Below are 21,637 nucleotides of genomic sequence, written 5' to 3'. Positions count from 1 at the left end.
ACAACAATGAATTTTAAAACACAAATTTTGCAGTGTAATACACTGGTACTTGCTATGTTTTCTGCATACCTGAATAAGTACTGAAAGCATTTTGGCTGGGTGTGTCAAAAAATACGAGAGGCATTGGCCATTCCTCAGAAAACCCACCTTTGACTTGTAATTGAGGTCACAAGGAACATTTAAATACATGGAAACTTATTGTGGGGAAAAAGAAAAAACATCCCTCTTTTTCTAGCCATTGGCTACATAGGGATGGTATGGAATGAGCCTCCTAACTTATGAGCCTCTGCACTAACCTATAAATTTTCCGAGTTAAGTCAATCCCAGTCTCAAAAACAAGGAGTCAGGGAACTTTATTCCTTATAAAAGGCAACATAAGTAGGAAGACATAATTAGAAAGAGCCTTGGCTACATCATGATACAATATTGTTTAATTATTTGACAGTGAACCTTAAAACATCTTTTTATAAATTTCCAAATAATTAAAATTGTTTTGTTTTTGTTAAAGAGCTTCACTTAAGATTCAAAAATTCAACCAGGGCCCCAAAAACATTTGATAATATTTGACAAATTAAAAAATCAGGTAATATAAAACCTAGTGGAAACCTCAAAACCAACTGTTATTTCAACATATAAAATATATATTTAAACACTATTTATCTGTAACTCTAAATTTTTAGTATCAACTAATCAAAATTAATACTGTTCTGATCTATTTCTAAAACCACTTCTGGATGCTATACATTTTGAATAAGCACAAAACTAACCAGAAGGATTGGATTAAAGATTAAATGTGTTCAGATAATACAGCCCTGGAATTAGTACAAAGGAATTAACCTGCAGTGTTAGCAATTCAGCGTATAAAAACTGCCACAAAAATGTTTTTCCAAAAATGTGTGTGAAATGTTAATGCCCATTCTTGCACCCTAATATCTAGAGCAGCTACAATCTTAAATAAGGAATGTCTGGCCTTATTTAACCAAATTTTATCTTTGATTTAATAGACTCTGTCTCTATGTGTTCTGAGGACCTGTGGTCACTCATACCTTTCATCTTTTGTTCATAGGTAACAGTAATGTGAACCAGTTAGCACAAATGAAACCAGGATATGAGCTTATAGTGTGTGAATGACTTCAGTAACTGCTTGGGAAGATGTTCTTATTTTGCAGTTTCTAAGATGTATCTCATTTTTCAGTATCCTTTAAAAAAGAAAGTAAACAGCAGAGTTATGCTAAGTAATCTAGAGTCTTGCACCAGGCTCAATTATAGAAGAAAGAAATAACTTACTCCTCTTAACTGCTTTTCCTGTTTACACATTGATTGCGTACACAGTACCACAGTAGGTAGAAAGTCATCATTGAGGATATGCATGCTCTTTGAGAGGACTAGTATTACTATCATATCATTAGAGGTAATTTCCTCTGCAGTCTTTAATCTGGAGGGTGGACACAGTATGCTAAACGTGGCTATGAACATTACTGCACAGCTGGTAGAACAAAAAATATAAAAATTACATCTGCATTAATTTAAGTCTATCATGCTGCAGTTGTGATTTTTATTGAATCTTTTATTCCTTTTTTTTCTGGGAGAGAATATTGGTGTCAGTAACTTGGAAAAATGCTTTTTATATAACCATGAGATATATATCCTGGAGCTTATCTGAAGCTTATGGCATTACTGCATTAAGCTCTATAACCCTATTAACTCAAATTGAATTGCATGTTCAGTTTGGGTGTTAGTCTAGTAATTCTGTTGAACACAGAAGTTTATAACCAGTATATACTATTCACAAAATAATAATCACAGAAAAGAATATGACACTGTACACTGAAGAAAGCATTTGGCTGACAGAAAACAATATCAAGAAGATACTGGGGACAAGTAGGAGAGAATTTACACTTGCGGCAGAGTTCTGTTTCCCCATGCCAAAATTATCCTCCTCCAGAGGAGGTGGCACGTTGGCAGATGTTCTGCTATGAATATTTTGCATCAGGAATGTAATCTAGCCAACAGAGTTAGAATAAGAAAGCAGTAAGATTCTCCAGAGAATCTTGTCTTCGTATTTTAGTAGCTTCCAGCATAACCATATCTTACAACACTTTAATTTTAGAACATTTATTTTCAGAGTCCAACACTCTAATACATTGCTTCTATCACCAAAAATAAGGAACTTCTTTTGTTTAGCTATTATTCTGCAATGTCTGACTATTTAATCAAGTAGTTAAAAGGTATTACTGTCAAAATAAAAGTCCTTTGTGTAAGAACATCTTGACAAAAGCCCACAGACAAACTTCAGAGCTGGTATAAGAATCAGCCAGTTTATACTGAGAAGGTCACTATATCTTCTGCTTTGCAAAGTTTAAAAAACATAGAGGAAGACCTATTGCTCTTTAGTGAATGTGAACTAATATCTACATATGATCTTTCACTTCTGTTGTTGTTGTTAAATAGACAGAAGATGTCCTTGGGAAGGAATCCAAGGTTTTTTCTGGTAAAGACGTCTATCTTGCACAAAAACATCCTCAGTGTTGTGCAGTAAAATATGAGCCTTTATAACCTTGCCATAGGTTGTTTTTCTCTGGGTCACATCTGTACCTGCTTTCCTAAAATAAGTACATTACAGATATGCTGGAAAGAAACATTATTCAGCTTTAGAGTGTGCTTTCTTCAGCATTAGTTCATACCACAACAATGCAAACTTTTTAAAAATAAGTGTTTAAATTCCTAAAAATTAATGTAAATATTTGATACATGAGAATTCAAGTCCATCTCACTTCATTTACTTTATGCAGTCAATCCTGATTTTTCTGGCATTACAAAAATATAAAACTGAAATTTACCCTGAAAAATGTATAAGTAAAACTTGAAAACCAACACTTGATAGTAACTTGAAGAAATATGAAGTTATTTTGTCTGCATTTCATTCTGTATCTCTATCATTTGCTTTCCCATTTTTCTGTTAATGTAAAATAAAATTCTTTTCTGAGCACTGACATACTACATATTCGGCACTGAAAACTAAAATATATAAAACAAAGTATCAACCAGGGCAAATTTCTACATAAGAGAAATTATTTTGCCTAGTGTCTCGATTTCAATAGAATAGGAAGCATATGGAGAACAGATGTTTCTTAGAAATGTGACTTTTAAGACGCTCAGAAATACGCAGTACAGTTTAGATTCCTTGAGTAGTTACATTTTAGTATTACTTTCTTTTAATTGCACTTGGTATTCTCAATTACTATTTTTGTAAAATATATTAGTGAATTATCACTGTATTTTCAGAAATAAATTCTAACTTGTACACGGTTTTGGAGATTCTAGCTGTATTGCAGTGTTGCCAATGGTAAGTTATGATTTCAGAAAAGTGTAATCTACTATGATCTACATAGAAGCTTTATACTTGAGATGAGAATGGTCTGATGGATATTTAAAAAGTTGGTTCATATGGTAATATTTTTAAAAATAAATTAGAGAAATTAAAGGGAAAGTCAAATTGTATTCTAAAGATATTTCAAAGAAAATAAAATTTAGGAACTATTGGTTTAAAGACTTGCTGTAACCTGCTTAGTAGATGAATGAAAGGCTGTGGATGTGGTCTACCTAGACTTTAGTACAGACTTTGACACCATTTCCTACAGCATCCTCCTGAAGAAACTGTCTGTCCATGGCTTGGACAGGCATAATCCTTGTTTAGGTTGAAAACTGGATGTCCAGGAGCAGAGAGTGCTGGGGAATGGAGTTAAATCCAGTCGGTGGCTGGTCACCAGTGGTGTTCCTCAGGGCCCAGTGCTGGGGCCTGTTGTTTTATATCTTTATTAATGACCTGGATGAGGGGATCAAGTGCACCCTCAGTAAGTTTGCAGATGATATGAAGTTGGCCAAGAGTATTGATTTGCTTGAGGGTAGGAATGCTCAACAGATGGGCCTGGACAGGCTGGATTGATGGGCCAAGGCCAATTATATGAGCCTTAACAATGCCAAGTGTCAGGCCCTGCACTTGGGTCACAACAAGAACACTGCAACACTACAGGTTTGGGGAAGAGTGGCTGGAAAGTTGTCCTGCCAAAAAGGCCCCAGAGGTGTTGGTTGACAGCTGCCAGAACATGAGCCAGCAGTGTGCCCAGGTGGCCAAGAAGGCCAATGGCACCCTGGCTTGTGTTAGAAATGGTGTGGCCAGCAGGACCAGGGCAGTGATTGTGCCCCTGTACTCAGCAGTGGTGAGGACACACCTCAAATACTGTGTTCAGTTTTAGGCTCCTCATTACAAGAAAGACATTGAGGTGTTGGAGCATGTCCAGAAATGTGCAATGGAGGTGGTGAAGTGTCTGAAGAACAAGTCTGATGAGGAACAGCTGAGGGAGATGGAGTTGTTTAGCCTGGAGAAGAGGAGACTGAGAGGAGGCCTTATCGCTCTCTACAACTAGCTGAAAGGAGGGTGTAGTGAGGTGGGAGTCAATCTCTTCTCACAATTAACAAGTGATAGGACAAGAAGATATGGCCTCAAGTTGTGCTAGGAAGGTTTAGATTGGGTATTAGGAAAAACTTCACAGAAAGGGTTGTCAAGGTATGGCACAGGCTGTCCAGAGAAGTTTTTGACTCACCACCTCTGGAAGTATTTAAAAGCTGTATAGATGAGGTGCTGAGAGACATGATTTACTGATAGGCTTTGCAATTTTAAGTTAGTGATTGGACTCAATGATCTTAAAGGTCTTTTCTAACCAAAACAACTCCATGAAAATTTTGCACACAACAGTTTTTTTGATGGCTTATTGTCTTTTACTGTAGAAATCTGTAGCTGAAAGGCCAAGATTGGTATGGGTGGAGAAAAACTGGGAAGATCTGCCTGTATGTGGAGACAACAAGATGAATACACAGCAGGGAAAGAGCTCTCACAATGGCCTGTTTTAATAATATCCGGATTTGTAGGTCAGGAAGACTTCAACACATTCAGGCCAGTTTCATAGGTCAGGGACTTTGGGACACAAAATAGTGAAGGCACCAGATGACTCACAGAGCTGGGGCAGGCCAGAGCAATACCAAAACAGCACAAAGAACCTGTGCATGGTACCAACATAAGAACACAGAAGATGTTAGAAGGACTTAATAGGTGGTGTCCCTGGACCTCTGCACCATTGCAACAGACTTTGGGCCTAACATCTGGTCACAAATATCATGGTACCTGGCTGTCAGATGAACACCCTGATGCATGGTTGCTGTGACAGCATGCATAAAAACTGCTTTATTTCAGCTTCTATTAAAAAAAAACCCCAAAACAAAAAAACACCAATCCTATTCCTCTTCCATTAGATCTCTCATTGTTGCAACAATATTTCCTACATTACTAGACTGGCAGATCAACTTGGAAGAAGTTCTTGAGTTCAAAGTCCCTGTCAAAGGGCTTTTAAAGTAGCATGCAAGTTTTTACCTAAGAAGTTCAAACAAGAAGAAGAACATTGGTTTCTTGAGCTTCATGCATTGTAGAGAAGAAACTTAAAAGTACGGCTGACTAAAAAGAATGCAAAAGAAACATGTTCCTGAACTTTGTGTTCTCATGCCATTTGCTCCTAATCGTTAACTTTCCTCTGGTTCAAAATGAAGTCTGGGAGGCATGAAATGAACAGTTGAACACAAGTGGTTTTTCAGCACTTCCACTTAATGCAAGACCTTAATCTGTGTCATGTTAGTGCAATTCCTAATTTGGACTACCAATCATCTTAAATTATGACAAAAAGTTCACTTTTCTGTAGGATTTCAGAGTTTATACTTGGTATTTCAAAATTTGTATCTAATTTCTACATTATTTATATAATTAATCTGGTTTAAAGTTTTTATATCTACATATTGTTATTTTGATAATTATTTACATGTTTTATGTAAATATATGTATGACGCATCCTTTAAATACTGATGATTTGTAGACAGATATCACAAAGAAACTGACATGGGTGCAATATTTTTGTGACTTATAAGAGTATCTGCATTTTCCTATACATTCTTTTGAATATCTAAATCAAGGCTACAAATGTATGACCTTTTTCCTTTTAATTACACAAATAAATAACAATGGGCTTAGGGTTAAAGTCGATTAAAATCACATGCAGCATATGCAGCTATTTGTATTAGATTGGACTGAAAAAAAAACCAAAACCAAAACCCAGATGTAACACAGCGATTGGCTATTAATTTCCTTTTTTCAGATGAGGTAGAATCTTTGAAAATTATAGTATCACTCATTATGAAACATTTGGTCCAAGAAATGCAACATATTTGAACTTTCTATCAGATGTCAACAAAAGGCCATCGTGGTTTCATTGTTTGCTATCCAATATTCAAGTGACCTTTTGAGTTATGATCATGAAATTTAATACACTCATTTATCCTAATTAAAAGGGAAAATCACATGAAATTTGACATTTTGGCTGCAAAGTCAGCCAAAGAGCAGCCTAACAACTCGCAAAACCTGACTTTTTCCCCTCTGTGGACAGACATCCTCCAGACAGCACAACTAAAAATGTTGGAGGTCACCTATTCCCTAGCAGCACCAGTAAACACAGTATTCGGTTCCGCCACACAGAGATCAGATTCGAGTACCAGGAGCATGCAAGGGATGCAGAGCTGTACCTATCTTTACCCACACATTATTTCTCTGCTGAAGTAATCTGATCTGAGAAGATCAGCCCATAACAAAGAATACTTGGTTGAAACTGAACCAGAAGTAGGCAGGAATTCTGCTGGTAGCTGGAAGAAAACCCTATAGATTAGGAGTACCTCAGGATCTTGCTGAAGCTGTTCTCCCACAGTAACACCGTCCTGTAAAATATTTTTTTTTTCCTCTGTTTGGACAGGAGTCTCCATTCCTTCCTGGCACTTAATGGTCCTTGGGCTTGACTATATGCATCCTTATCTTCTTCCTCTTGGAAGAATGCCGTACAGTGTACCTGGGCACAAGTCCATGAGCTCTCTGACAATGCCAGCTAGTACAGAAAACTACCCCATAGCTCCTCAGAAACAGGGGCAGCACCAAAACAGAAATCAAGCTTAGCAGTTTCAAAACAGGTTACCCTACAAAAGTATAAACAAAACAATTCTGAACTCAAGATAAGGTGTTTGGAGGTGGTGGGGGAGGAGTGTTTGGGCTTTTGTTTTTGTCTTTTACTGCAAGTTCTACATAGGGCTAACCAAGGACGGGTAAATGAGTTCAATTTTGTCTGCTCTAACTCAATATTTGATCTCAATCTCCAGCCCCAAGAATGCTCCTCGGGAACTCTTTAGGACCTAATTCCTGTAATTCACAGTCTAGGATGCTAAGACACAGAAAAAACAGTGTTTTTTGTTATGTACTATGTAGAAAACTGCAGAAAATTCAGTGATTGCTACATAAACAGCTATATTTCTCCTGCAAGCTGGGGTGGGAACGCTGAGAAGGAGACAAAAGGTTATAACACACATAATGTAATATTGTCTGACTGCTATAAAAACAGAACAAAAACTATCAAAAGAAACAAAACAATAATTTTCAAACGGACATCATGTAGGAAATACAACTGCTGGTCTTTTTATTCTTCTTTCGCAGTATTACACTTTCCATCCTAAATGATTCTTGTGTGAACTAAAGCTGTATCTAAAGACCTACTAAAAAATACAACTTCTAAGAATAGGCAATAGGATTTAGTTCAATCAATGCACCCACTACATGCAGCACAGAAGAGGAAGAAGTAAAGGAATTTAATCTAATGCCTCCAATGCCATCTAAGCATGTCTACACTGTGCTCCCAGGTGCTCCAGCTTGCTTGACTCAGGCACAACACCACAAGCTCTCAGGAACTAAGTCAGGTCTACTTTTGTACTCAACCTCACAGGTTTTTTGAGACATTGGTCAGCATGATATTGATCTATTGAAATGTATACTTTGATCCAGCCCATCTGATCTGGCTGAGTTTACAAACTATCAAAGTGGAATCCACTCTCAGTAAATTTAATGTCTGCATAGATCTCCCACATGTCCAATTTCAGATGCATGGTGCAGAGACTATCAACTCAGTTCTATAGAGAGCAGGGCTACAGTGATAAAATTTACTAACTTGTACTTCACACCGTGCAAAACTATTTGATGTACTTCTGGATCACAGAGTACAGATCACAGAGTTCTTGAAAAAGCATATTCTGTTCATGTATTGTCGTGTCCACACTTACAAATTCAACATACCAAGTAAAAGCTGTATGGAGGTTTTGCAGCTGTGATCAGGATTAATTTGCAACGTGAATACTTCTTTCATGGATAGCAGTTAACTGCACTTACATCTTCCCTTTATTTAAGAAAAGGAACACGTAATATTTCTACCTGAGTTCCAGCTCAGTTCTCTGGGAAATACTTCTCATACTAGAATGCTGACTGTTTTTGACAGGCAAGTTACCTGATAGCTTTCCAAACATCAAAGCCATCCAAGGACTTAGTGTCATTGGTATGTCCTCCAGCAAGGTGCACCAGTGTTGGCAGCCAGTCAGAGATATGGATGAGTTCATGACTTTCTACACCCTTTTGTTTGAGCAAAGGACTTGCAACAAAACCTACTCCTCTCACTCCTCCTTCCCAGAGGGTCCATTTTCTTCCTCTCAGTGGCCAGTTATTACCACCTGCCAAAGTCTGTCCTCCATTATCTGGAAAACAAGTAATTAAAATGAATTATTGGTAAGAAAGAAACAGAACAACCCACCTCACATTTATTCATGTATTTGAAAAAATATTTCCACAATCCAGGCATGTCATGCAAGTACTTACATAGTGCCATTAAGTGTTCATTGCATGTTCAGAGCATGTAACAAACATGTTAATTCTTACCAGACTCTTAAAAATTACTACAACTAAAAGCTGTTAGGCAGAAATGACACTGTAATAGGAGCCAATGATTTAGAAAGACATTGTTAAAAGCAGCCTCTGATGTTGATTCTAAATATCATTAGACATTCAAAGCTTCCACAGTCAAGGAGTTAAAAAATTTATTTCCAAAACACTTTACAGCCCACAAGAAAAGTTGCTATCAATGCCACCACCAGTACTCAGAAAACACTGTCTTCCGAAGAGGTACAGTGTACTCAAAATGGAAACCTGTTATTCCAGAGTCAGAACAATACCCTTGCTCCTAATTTAGAATTACTGGACTTTTAGGCAGACGAATTTGCAATGTCACACTGTCACTGATGAGTGATTTTGGTGTTAGATCACTTAAAGAAAACATCATTAATGGTATTAGGAACAGTGATTTTAATGTAAATTTGTAAAAGATGACTTAACAGAATTACATAGCAAAGTTCACTCTACTACATACTACAAGGCAGAACCTTACAAGGGGAAATCACATTTGGGCTGTTATCAAGTGATTTGTACAGAGATTGGAAACAAATACGTGTCCAGAAGAACTTTACTGCAATCACAACACAACAAAAGTATCTCCCTTCTGATTCATTAATTAGGAATCAATGTGAACTTCCAGGGTATATGTCTTTCTACTGCACACAGAAGATGCTTTTTGTTCTACTAAGGAATAAACTAGTGTGTGTCTCTGAAAAGACTTTAAAAGGTGGAAGCCTCAGCTAAATGAAGCACTTGAGAAAAACAGCACAATTTGAAAACTGTAAAGTGTTCTGTGACCCCACTCACTTCCAATACTGCTGGCTTGTGTGTCCAGCACTCTTCAGTTAAAAAGAAATGAACAAATAAATAAATAGCTTTATTGTCTTCAATATGAAATGCAGGCAATGAAATACTAACTACCAATATTTCTCACACAACAATGTGGAGCACTGAGATCTGAGAATTTAAGCAGTTGCCATTTATCAAAAAAAAAAAACAAACCAAAACATCAGTTTTAACAATTCCTTCTACTCAGTGTAAACAGGAATTCCTGTAATGGATACTCATGGGACAGAGCTTTTGGTAGCTTTTAACCTTTGGCGGCTCGGAATAAAAGATATCTTTTCCAGACTATATTAAAGCACAGTTTAGACATATGGTGGGTCAAATTTTCAGTAAGTTAAGGATCTTCCCATATCACAGGCTACTTACTGTTCATATCAGTTTAAAACCAGCACATGACCTTTTTTTAGTAACTAATTAGACTCTCTCTTCAAAGAGAGGGAAAAGTGTGCATATCCTGGGTTACAGTCATATCTTTATCATACTCAGTTTTTCTTTACTTCCTGTAGTTGAGTTGAAGACATTCACGTTGTGCCAATTTCATTATCTATGATTGTCTAATAGATATCCTGTAAAAATGCATGTGTGCTATCAGTATTCAGACATAATACACTCAGTTAAAAAAAAAAAAAGGAAGGGAGGGGGAAACTCTCTTGTTTTGGTAGCTTATCTGATATGTAACTGAAAAACTCAACTTATGAACAAAAGTTTATCTTGCTTATTTTTACTTCATTTTCACATTGCTAGAACATTACTATTTCCCTCTCCATCAGGAATTCATGATACTTTCTATTTAATTTCTTGACTGAGTTGTTACAAAAATGTTGGAAGGAGGGAAAACGATGGTTTTGGTTTGGTTAATGATGTTTGTTTCCTTTCTACGTAGGCAGAACAAGCTGGTGTGTCACTGACAGTTTACTCATAAGTGACACCACCTTTCAAAGTTATCTATAACTACCTATGCATGGTCTGAACTATTACCTATGACTTCAAATATCAACAATTTGTGAAAGGGGAGCAAACTACACAATAATGAAAGATCAGAATGGAGCCTGAACTGATGAAATATTAATCTAAACACTAAATAACAAAGGTGTGGGGAGGGAATAAACAAGAAACCACTGATTGCATGAGATATAGACTTGGCAGAAAGGCTATCATGAACAGCCACTACGGGTCTGTAACTGGAGTTCTAGTTGGTCTTAACTATGAGGTTATGTCTAGACAGCAAGAGACACAATAGATATCTGCTGTGCCTGTGTTTAGGTACCTTTCCCCTAAGATACAGCTGTGGATGTATATAATTGATACTAAAAGCCTGCATGGCTTCAGAAAACCACTAGAGAAGTTATAGATGAAAAAAATAATTTATAGTTCTTACAGGAAAACACATAACCTCTGTTGCACAAATTACTTAATCCACACAAATCACTGAAGATTTGAAAGCTTTCACAAAATGTTTGGTGAAAGGCACAAACTGAATCCCAATGCTCTTTCCTGGGCACTTGCTATCACACATTGCCATAGCAAGGGGATGTCTGGCTAGATGGATCCTTTGTCTGTAGAAGTATCACCATTCTCATGTTCTCCCAGATAAGCTATTCCTTACTAACTTCTCATGGTATTTTATCAACGTATCTTGAACACAGAAAAAAGTCAATACAGAAAATCACAGCATTTAAAAAAAAAACCCACTTAATATGAACTTAGGAAAAAGGCAAATAGGATCACTGTTGCTTTTTGTTCTACATTGGCTTCATATCCAATTCTAAATTCACTTCAAAACAATATTACCTGAATGATTAATCATCCATTTTTGCAACTGTTTCTCTCCATGATTCATCCTAGTACCTAATTTTAGCAGACAGTGTCCAGAGCAAAGCTTTTGGAAGCATGGTATCTGTAACTAGAGGCCCTGGTTTATAACATTTTTTATTATTAAAGCTTCAGCCAAAAACTCAAGCCTTCTCCAAGCAGGATACTTCAATTATCTCTTTCCTGGAGACAAGTATCAGATATGATTTTCATTTAAAAATAATAGTGAAATAGTCTGGAAAATGTTGTGAGCATATTTTTCCTACCTGTAAGAACCATTTTGGTAATTGCACCTATATGATTTAGACTTCAGCAGTACCCACAACATACTATGTGCATTAGAAAAATCATAAAGCAAAACCAGTTCTTGTGCCTAACGGAAGGATGAAAGGGTTGAGAATAAGGCTATACTTAGAAACTATGGTTTCTAAGCGTTTCCCAGCTAATTTATTCAGTTTAGTTTGTTTTCTTAAATGGAAACATCATGCATTTTTAAAGACCTTTATTGTTTGCTTGGTTTGGCTTTGATAGGTGTTTAGCTACCTAACAGTTTCTTAAATGCAATAAATATGTCTGAGGGTCAGGAATTGGTCAAGAGAGCCTTTAGGCACAAAAGTAAGGCTCATCTCTGATATTATTGTTCTCTGCCAATCTACATGACTCATGCAAGTAACATGATTCTCATTCAATTTTGTATTGTCCTTCAATTTCAATCTGATAGGATCTGAAGGTATCTTAAAAAAAAAAAAGTCACACTGAATAATTTCATTGGAACAGATACCAAGGAAATTAGCAGATCTAAACCCCACAAAACCTATACAATGCTTTCAAACCCCAAACAATGCCACAGGTTATGTTAGTTTCTCAGTGCAAGTGTATATGTGGGACACATCCTGACAAAATAGATTCATATAAAGCTCTCTAGATTAAATAGCTTTTGTCTTCAAAATAATTACGCACAGTACTTTTTGAAATATCGTCAAAGCTGATCCTCGGTAAATCAAATGTTTTGCTATAACAAAAAAAAATTAAGTGAGAACTTCTGTTTTCATGTAAATAGTTGCAAAAAAATAAAATGTTTTTCTTCTAGCTCTAGTAATTGCCTAAATATGCCAACAAAAAAATTATTTCTTATAGGACTGTGTCTACATTCTGTCATTCACATACATCTATTTACATCTAATCACATTCTCACCCATCTTAAAGTCCAGACAGAGCTGTTGACATTAAGATATTTTGACAGAGTTGAAACTACAAAAATCCATAATACCTCCTTCCCAAAAGATTGAGGATGAAAATAGGGCATATTTCCCACATAGAAAATTAGATAGCCTCATCTGTTTTCAAAAGGAAGCTGTCTTTCAAACTTCTGTGAGGTTTTTGATAAAGATATTGAAGAGGAAGAGAGCTTTAAAAAGTAATTTAATAAAAAACTTTCAAAATAAGCAAAATAAAAGGAAAGTAAAGGTTGTATGTCTTGAATATACCTTTAAGAATGAAGGCCAATGTTTTCTTAGCACAAATATGTGATTTTGTGATTAATATTTGCTGTCAAATATATGAGAAAGCTTCATTTGTTAAATCTGTAATTTGCAAACTGTAAAAGATGCTTTGCAGCAGTTCTTAAAGAAATCAATAAACAGAACTAAACAGAAAGGTCCTTCTGTTTCTCCCAAACACTTCTCTGAAGAGTTGTCAGCTGCCAAACATTTTGACTAGGGCAGTATATATATGTAGCAATGTGGGATGTATGCAACTAGTAAACAGTGTAAAGACTAAAACCTTTTTGAAGACCAGTTGGACAAAAAAAAAAAAAAAAGCAATAGATTCTGAGAGCAATAAGTAATGAAGCATGTATGGGTTCAACTCTTCAGATAGACTCACTTTTTTTATTGAATAACCCTAGAACTGAACCAACGATCTGCTTCTTACTATGGAGAGAACCCATAGCAGCAACAGTTAAAACCATTTGAAACATTTGGGATTTGTACCTTGTAGAAAACATAAAAGCAAAAAAAGCAAAAGTGTTGACTTATGAATGAACTCTGATGAATGTCTTTCTCATAAACATCTCTCACCTGTTCCTGTTCCTTGATAAGACAAGTTCACAGAGGTTACTGTACTCAGAGGCAAATTTAACAGCATTAGTAGATTTGTCAAAATTTCAAGCAACACAGCTCAGTCTTCTAACATACTCAGTTTAAATTGATCTATAAGTGTGAAAGTTACTGTTAGGATAAAAAAATAAATGGAAATAGGTTCTGTAATACTGTGTAAGGCCAGTTTTCTAAGAAAGTAAGCTTAATGTCCCCCTATATCTCCCTATTATCCTCCTGTTTCCTTGCCTATGTACTGGAGTGAAAAACTTATTTCAAAAGTTATGAAGAGACTTCTTTTATTTTTGGATGGTGGGAAAAATAGTATTAGAAGAGTTTCCATAGAACACTTAAGTACAGTATGTCCAACACATTAACTTTCTTCATCATGTGGACAAGTGGCTCAAGCAACTTCTTTTCTGCAACTTGTACTAGCTGCAGATACCATCTTAGAAACTTCTGCTCCTGACATTGCTTAACATTAATGCTCTTGAATAGACATACTATTTTCTCTGCAAATAGGCCAGAAACTGGTTTCGCTTTAAAGATTTTCCAAACTACTTTCTCGTCAGCTCTTAATGTGGGACTTCAGTCGCTAAACAAAAAATTATAAATAATATAATCTTGCAATTTTTTCAAAAGCAACAGTGTGCCTTGCATGGTTACTAATTTTCTTTTATCAGACTAGAAAAGAAAGTTGGGTTTTTTTTCAAACAGAGCACCCTTTTCTTCTCTCCCCTGGGACCACTCAGGTCCATGCATTCATCTTATGACCGCAACTGAGCTACACCCTGCAGACTCATTGACATACCTGGCAAACTCTTCTAGACAAACTCCTTGAAGATAGTTTCCTGCAATTTCTGCATAGCTTCATCCAGGACCCTGTTTGGTGCTGTTCTTAAGCAGTTTTAACTTTGTATTCTCTTAGATAAAATACAGAGCTACTCAGAAGTCTCCTTAAAGAAAAAAAAAAACCCCACATCTTTGCTGACTACATTTAGCATGCAAATTGCGTTAGTGAAAATACCTCATAAAATTATACTTAAGTATAAACTTATCAGTTTACTTAAACTGATCTTAGTTTCTATTTATACTACACCTTCCATGCTTCTAAGATGATAAATGCAGTGAGTCTAAGTTTGTGATATTATGCAACCATAGTTACAGTAGCAGAACTATAATCCTAGGTATGTATCCTAGTAATCCTAATTATCACAATAAGTTTAACAATTGGTTTTGGCATTTGTGGAACAAAGAGTGATCCAAGAGTACAGTAAATATTTACAACCATAATTCTGGAAAGTACAGCAGTAATTCATTATTTCCTATAAGAAATATAAGAGCAAATTAAAAAGTAAAAATGTCCTTCAATACAACAATTGGATAGCATAAGTATTTCTGGACTGTTTTGTACAGTATGACTCCCAGAAGAACAAATTCTGTATAAATAAATTTTAGCAATAAGTATCAAAAGACATAAATCTCTTGATATAATTAAAAAAAAAAAAAACATGTAATCTATGGTACAGAAGTTAGTAAGTTTAAATATATCAGTTCTCTTGGATATTCAGCTTCATTTTTAAAAACATACATCTCTAAGGTTAACAATTCTATATGTATATAACTTACCTAAACATAAAGCAAGAAATAACCAACATTTAAAGGAAGTATTTGATTAGGAACCAGACAAAACAACCCAAACCAACCCAAAATCAAAACCAAAGAGAAAAAGCAACTGCTGTGTGTCAAAAAAGTCTGACTATGCAACCACTTTTTATCCTATTTAGAACATTGCATAAGGAAAGCATTTGAAGTAACATATCTGCAAGGGCACTGTAAGAAGAAAAGTCAACTTTAAGCATCTAGGATTATATAAAAAGACATCACAACTCCATTAATTCATCATTTATCAATTACTAGTGCTTAATAACTCTAACCAATCATTTGAGTCTGTGGAGATTTAACCTTATGTTTCTGGATCCTGGCTACAAACACCTAAGTGTTTCCCTTATTTCTTGAAAATAGTTACAAAATACTTGCCAAATACTCTTACTGATCAAATCCAACATTGGCATACCCCAGCTCTTTTTTTTTGTTTTACACCTGTGCATAAGCTCTTACTTCTTGAACTACTAATTTTCTTTGAAGCTGCAAAAGAAAACTTTCATACCCTTTAACTTCTCTTCATGGGCCCCTGCAGTAAGCTGATCTAGCACACATCTGTCTGATATGTAAACCATGCCAAGCTCTGTTTGAAAGGGTTGTGTAAAGCCACATAGTGCTTTTAGAGAGAGTATAGACCAGAAAAAAACACAACTCTGATTTATATTTATGCAGACTTGGGCATTTCAATAAGTCATCAAATTAAACTCTCTTCAAATCAGTAAGAAAAAATAACATTTTAAGCTCTTGCTTCTCCTGAAACTAAAGGCTGCCGGTGCACTAAAGGCATTGACTCCATGTAATCTAGCATGAAAAATCTGTGCACAAAATATTTGAAGGGAAATACGGTAATAATAATTCCTGGCACTTGCTCCAGTTTCTTCCTTCTGATTAAAAGACTTTGTGAGATTAATAGAGCTTTGTGAAGATCAGAGTGGAAGGAAGGTGGTTTTATTTTGCCAAAAGGAACAATGGAGTCTCTCCTGTATGTTCCCTTTTTCCTTTTAAAATAAATAAGTGTTCTAAGTGTAACTCAGAAGACTGTTTAGTTTCCAACTGCATCCCCTCTCTCTCCCTACCAAACAGGAGAGATACATCCATCTGGCAGACAGACACTCAATAAAAGGAGGACAGGATAGGACTGACAAATGACCACAAGTACTCTGGGAAGCACTGAATTTCAAGCATTAGATTTTTTAAGTGCAGAAACTGTCCAATAGCTGGCAACACCTTGCTGGTTTTATTCAGTAAAAGCATTCGGAAGTTTATTTGGAATACATTTGAGTTTCTTCCTCAGCTTCTGGAAGCAGCATGACTCTCTTAGAACAAATCTAGTGCTGTTATCCAAACGGATCTAATTAGGAGGTATATTTATAGCAGCTTTTGATGGAAAGAAAGCAGGAAGTCAGGCTACTGTTACTGTGCTTACGGACACTCTATATAAGCAGTGATTAGCCAAAACTAATGTGTCCATACTTCCAGATGTGTGGAAAATACATAAAATACCTGATCTCAGGTTTGTAAGTTTTGTACTTCAGGATGCAGCTGTAAGGTAAGAAAAGAGGATCCAATTCCAACTGTGAGGAATAAAGCTGGTAAAAAACCTAGTTTTACATCTATGACTGATCAGTCATGTACAAAAAAATATGTCCCTGACTTCAAATGCAGTAGAAGCATTAAGGTGTGTATGGCCTGCAGAGAAGACTGCTGGCCTTAGAGGACCATTATTTCATTTTTCTGCAGTTTCACTTTTTAAGGAAGAGGGAATACGTGACTTCTTTGACCTAACATCTTTTTTTTTTTCCTCTAAAAAGAAAAAAAAAAACCCTATACTTCCAGGGATATAAAGCTGCCACAACTTACATGCAAATGATCTAATATACAAGCATTAAAGCCTCAGAGTTGTGCCCAGAACCCACATTTTCCATTCTAATATCCTGCATCCCTCTCTCTGGGTGTTTACTTGAGGGGCGACTGCCCTGATTGTCTTCTGTCACTCCTCTGGCACACAATAAACAGAGCAATCTGGGGCTAAATTTAAGCGGTTTATCACATCAAGATACAGCTGGGAAAGATCTTTGGAGAAAGGCAGAGGAGGAAGAAGAGGGCTGTTTGTGGTCCAGCTGAGTCTGTGCACAGGAAGGAGGTGCTGATGGGCACCTTCCAACACCACCACCTGCAGCCAGTCTGGGAACAGCAGAAACCTCATTGCAGAACATTGGGAAAAAAAAAAAAAAAAAAAAAAAAAGAAACAAAACTCTTTATTTATTACCACACTGGACATACGAAAAAAGGGCAAAGCGCACCTTAGTAAGAAGTATCTGTCCCTGAGCTATCTCTCACACCAAACACATATACAACAAAACCCAAAATGCCATTCAACAATCGTCTGAACCAATTACGTAAACATCAATAAAAGAATAAAGAAAATAATATTTTTATAATGCAGGTCTTCAACTTAAGGGAGGATTATGATCTATTGCAATTATTTTATCTGGTGTAGGTTGTTCCATTCTCCTAGAGATGATAATGAAATGAAACAGATAAGTTTATTCAGCATGTAAGAAGAAGGTGGAAAATACATCAGTCTTGTACAGGTACATTCAGCAACATCAAAGCCTCTCCCAGCTGCTACCTCAGGTCTTGCTAAATGCAATCAAGCTTACAGGGGAGGAAAAGGATTATTTGGTAAGGTAAAATGGTGACATAGAAATGCTGGTAATGGAGAGAAATGAAAGTTTACAGGCATATTTCCTTTTAATGACATAAGAAGCATTTTTAGCCAGTTTTCATAAATCTATTTTCAGTAATGGATTATATTTTCCAGGTGGTTAAATGTCAGGGAACATCATTGTTGAGTGAGTATTTCAGAGTAATTTTTTACTTGTTATTTATTTCTTTAACATCTTTTCTGGGTGACAGGTAATGATGGGTGAATCTAAGAAAGAGGATGTTAAGATGGATAAAACTGAACTTATTTTCTCCAAATAAACAGAAAAATCCTAGTGTATATAGAGGACCTGATCCTCTATCTTAATTTTGTCATGTAAATGCTACATTTAAGTGAGTCACAATAAGGAACACTTAAACTGAAAATTTTAAAATTAATAATAATTCTTTTGTTCCAACTTTGTGGCTTCTTTTTTTTTCCTAGCTACATGCAAAAATATGCCCTCTTCTAATTGTTCCCGTGTCTGAAGAACTGCAATATGCCTGCAAGACACCATGGTAGTTCAGGAAGGTCACCAGTAATTTCCTCTTGGCAAGATACAACCTTTCTCCAACATAATCCTTGAACTTTCTGCTACTTTTAGATATATTTCCTGAAGCCTGAAGTTGTGAAATCTCTCCCCTTGGCAACTATCTAGCTTATCAGACCACATTTGGTCCTCAGACATAAACATATAACTCTCTGTGATTTTGATCATACAATGGAAACAACTATAGATTTCAAAAGAATTGTGCATTTTGCTCTTGGTGGGCATTCTGCTTTTGATGTTCTTGTGCCTAATAATCATTCCATAGAAAGTTATCCTATCTATCTTTTACAGGTTAACTAGTTACTTGTTATGTTCCTCATACTGGGAAAGCAGTAGATAAATCCATAATGCACTCTGCTCAAAGACAGTATTTCACTCTAAACAGAGCTTTAGCAGTGTATGGCCAAAGTGTTTCCCAGTACACTCATACATCAGAAAGAAGTTAATCCTTTCATTTTCAGAAAGCGTATTGCTTTCTTTTCTTTCAAATTCCGTATCTAATGCAGAGATATTAAAGCCATAAAGTGCATTCACTTTATTATTCAACCTGTGCTTGCGAAAGCTGTGTCTCCTATTGCTTGTCATCCCTGATATCACCAGCAGTCAGAATTTATAATACCTTTCATATTATTGATGAAACCACTCATATGGCCCTCCCTCAGCCTGCTCAGTCAAAACTGGTATTAGTAAAGGTCTAACGATTCAGTCAAATGGCTAGGGTGGCTGTAAACGAGAGTAAGATAGCATGGTGCCATCCTGTATGGTGAGTTCCCCTATACTCCACAATTACAGCTGCAGTCTTATCTTCCTCATGAGGACTTCTGCTCTACCTGAGTTGTATATGTAAATTCAGAAGTCTCATCTTAGCCCTGCTCCCACTTTGGCAAAGGAGTTACTAATTCGTCAAAATTCCAACTTCAAATCTCTCTCAGGATTACAGAATAAGTGACCCATTAAATTATTTGAGGTCTTCAGGTTCATCTTTTTCCAAAGCTTCTCTTCTCACCTGCCTTTGGCTACAGCAAAATATGTTCTTTCGGCACTGACAAAACTAATTTCAAAGAGTTAAGCTAGTTGAAAGCTCTCAGATTGCACAAGAGTTCAACATTTCCTAAAAAAGGCTTGTAGAATTGCCTGTGTGCTCACTCTTAACACAATTCTGTCAAAGTTACCTGGATTAATAAACCAAAACCACTGTAACTATTAAAAATGTTCAAGCTGCCCAAGATCACTTGAAGAGGTTCACAGGAAGCCACATGCATTGCCTGTATGCAGCCGAGAGGGGCAACCTCCTGTGAATAGAGGCACTTGTGGGCAGAAAAACTCACTACCTTACTCCCACTCATCAGTACCCCAGTCTACACGGCTCTCCTGCCTCCTGCAACATGTATTTTTACCTTTAATGTTTCTGTATTTGCATTCTTCCTGCCACCTTTGAATTTCTAATGACCTGTAACAGTGAGTAGTTTGTATCTCCTAGTCAACATGAACAACTTGTGGTCGGTAAAATGTAATTATTAAACTGTTTTAAACAACTGCTTTGCTTTTTCAGTCCACTGAAGTAACTGGAATACAGCTTGATGGCAGCATAATGTGTGATACATTCAAGTAGGAAGATATGAAATCATATCATTTGCAGCCATGATTGCAACTATGTACAACTTTCATGAGAAAAGTAATGGAACCCACTCTTTTTTCTTTTTTCTTTTTTTTTTTCTTTTTGACCCCATGAGAACAGTAATGGAAGAGCGCTACTGAAAAAAATTTGGACTTGAGAGAAAAGTATGCATAGGATGCTCTTCTTAAGATTCACTTGTTGCGAATGCTTATCTGATTATTTGATTGCGAAACGAGTTACGATGCTGCAGTGCAAACAGAACGCCGACTTAAAGAGGTATAACTATTAAAATGTTCATTAAATTTTGCATGTCAGATGTCAACATATTGTAATTCATTGTTAATTAAATAAAATATCTTCTTGCAAGACATGAGTAGCATTGCACTGCTTCAGTACATGCAGCTCTCTGCAGCAATCAGTAATAATCTTTTGCATAGCCAAAACACCTAGATTGTGTGTAATACAAGAAGTTAATAATGAAAAACATGTAGCTGTGTTGGTTTTGCAGGGATGACAACATTTTTATGTACCTAGTTACAGTCATTTACTCTAAAATATAAGTAAATTACTACTGCAGATTCCGGGTTCCAACCAAGTTCAAGCAACTCTGGAATCTTAATACAGAATTCAAGGTCAGCTCACTTCAATGTACACAAAACTCTGGCTATATTTTAACTTGAGAAAATGCAATTAGAGGTCAAATCTAAGAGGAAGCACAGGCAGCATTCCACAAAGCAACAGTGCTCAAAGTTCAGATACAAAGTGGAGGTGTTTCTTCCTGCTTAAATGTAAAGATAGATGCTGTACAGTAAGAGGCAGATATTCCAGTGATAGGATGCACATGAAAGTATCCAGAGACACAGAAATTTGCAACGGGCATAAAGACAATAAGCAGGAATATATAGAGAAAGCAGAGGAAAGACTTAGACCGAGCTTACGGAACTGAAAAATACAAGCAAGGATCCTTACAAAAGGAGAGAAAATCAGCTTCTTAATTCCAGTGTTATTACAAAGATCTAAAAAAACCTGAGATAGACACTGCAGTAAGAGGTCCCCAAGACAGTTTCACAAGACATTTACATGATCTGATACATTCAACCATGGCCATGTGCATCAACATGAGAGTGGCTTGATAACTACACCAGCCAGTTCCCTCAGGACTATGGGATGCATCTCATCAGGTCCCACAGACTTATGTCAGTTTCCACAGGTGCTCACATCTGATCTCATCCTTCCACAACTGAGTAGCACCCCTGTGCTCTTCCCAAGATATCTATCCTTGCTTCCACTGCCTGTGCATTTCCTTCTTTATCTTTAGTTTGACCAGCAGGTCTCAACTCAGCCACACCAGTCTCTTGCCTTCCTTTTCCAATTTCTTTCACCTCAGGCTTGATAGCTCTCACACTCTACAGAAAACATACTAAAGATCTGCCAGTTCCATCCCTCTCCTTTGTCTCTGAGGTCAGTTTGCCAAGGGGCCTCACTGACT

The 21,637-nt window shown here is 36.4% G+C and overlaps 1 protein-coding gene across 1 annotated transcript in view; it reads right to left on the bottom strand.

Moving 5' to 3' along the window:
- ARSB (arylsulfatase B) overlaps positions 1-21,637 on the bottom strand; it is a 62,741-nt gene that overhangs the window by 24,460 nt on the left and 16,644 nt on the right. The window contains exon 5 of the mRNA XM_062018198.1: positions 8,418-8,661. Within this exon, the coding sequence (XP_061874182.1) occupies positions 8,418-8,661 (244 nt within the window). The remainder of the gene's footprint in view (positions 1-8,417; positions 8,662-21,637) is intronic.

This window comes from Colius striatus, chromosome Z (genome assembly GCF_028858725.1).
Source record: "Colius striatus isolate bColStr4 chromosome Z, bColStr4.1.hap1, whole genome shotgun sequence".
Lineage (NCBI taxonomy): Eukaryota > Metazoa > Chordata > Aves > Coliiformes > Coliidae > Colius > Colius striatus.
This window is presented reverse-complemented; position numbering and strand designations above follow the sequence as displayed.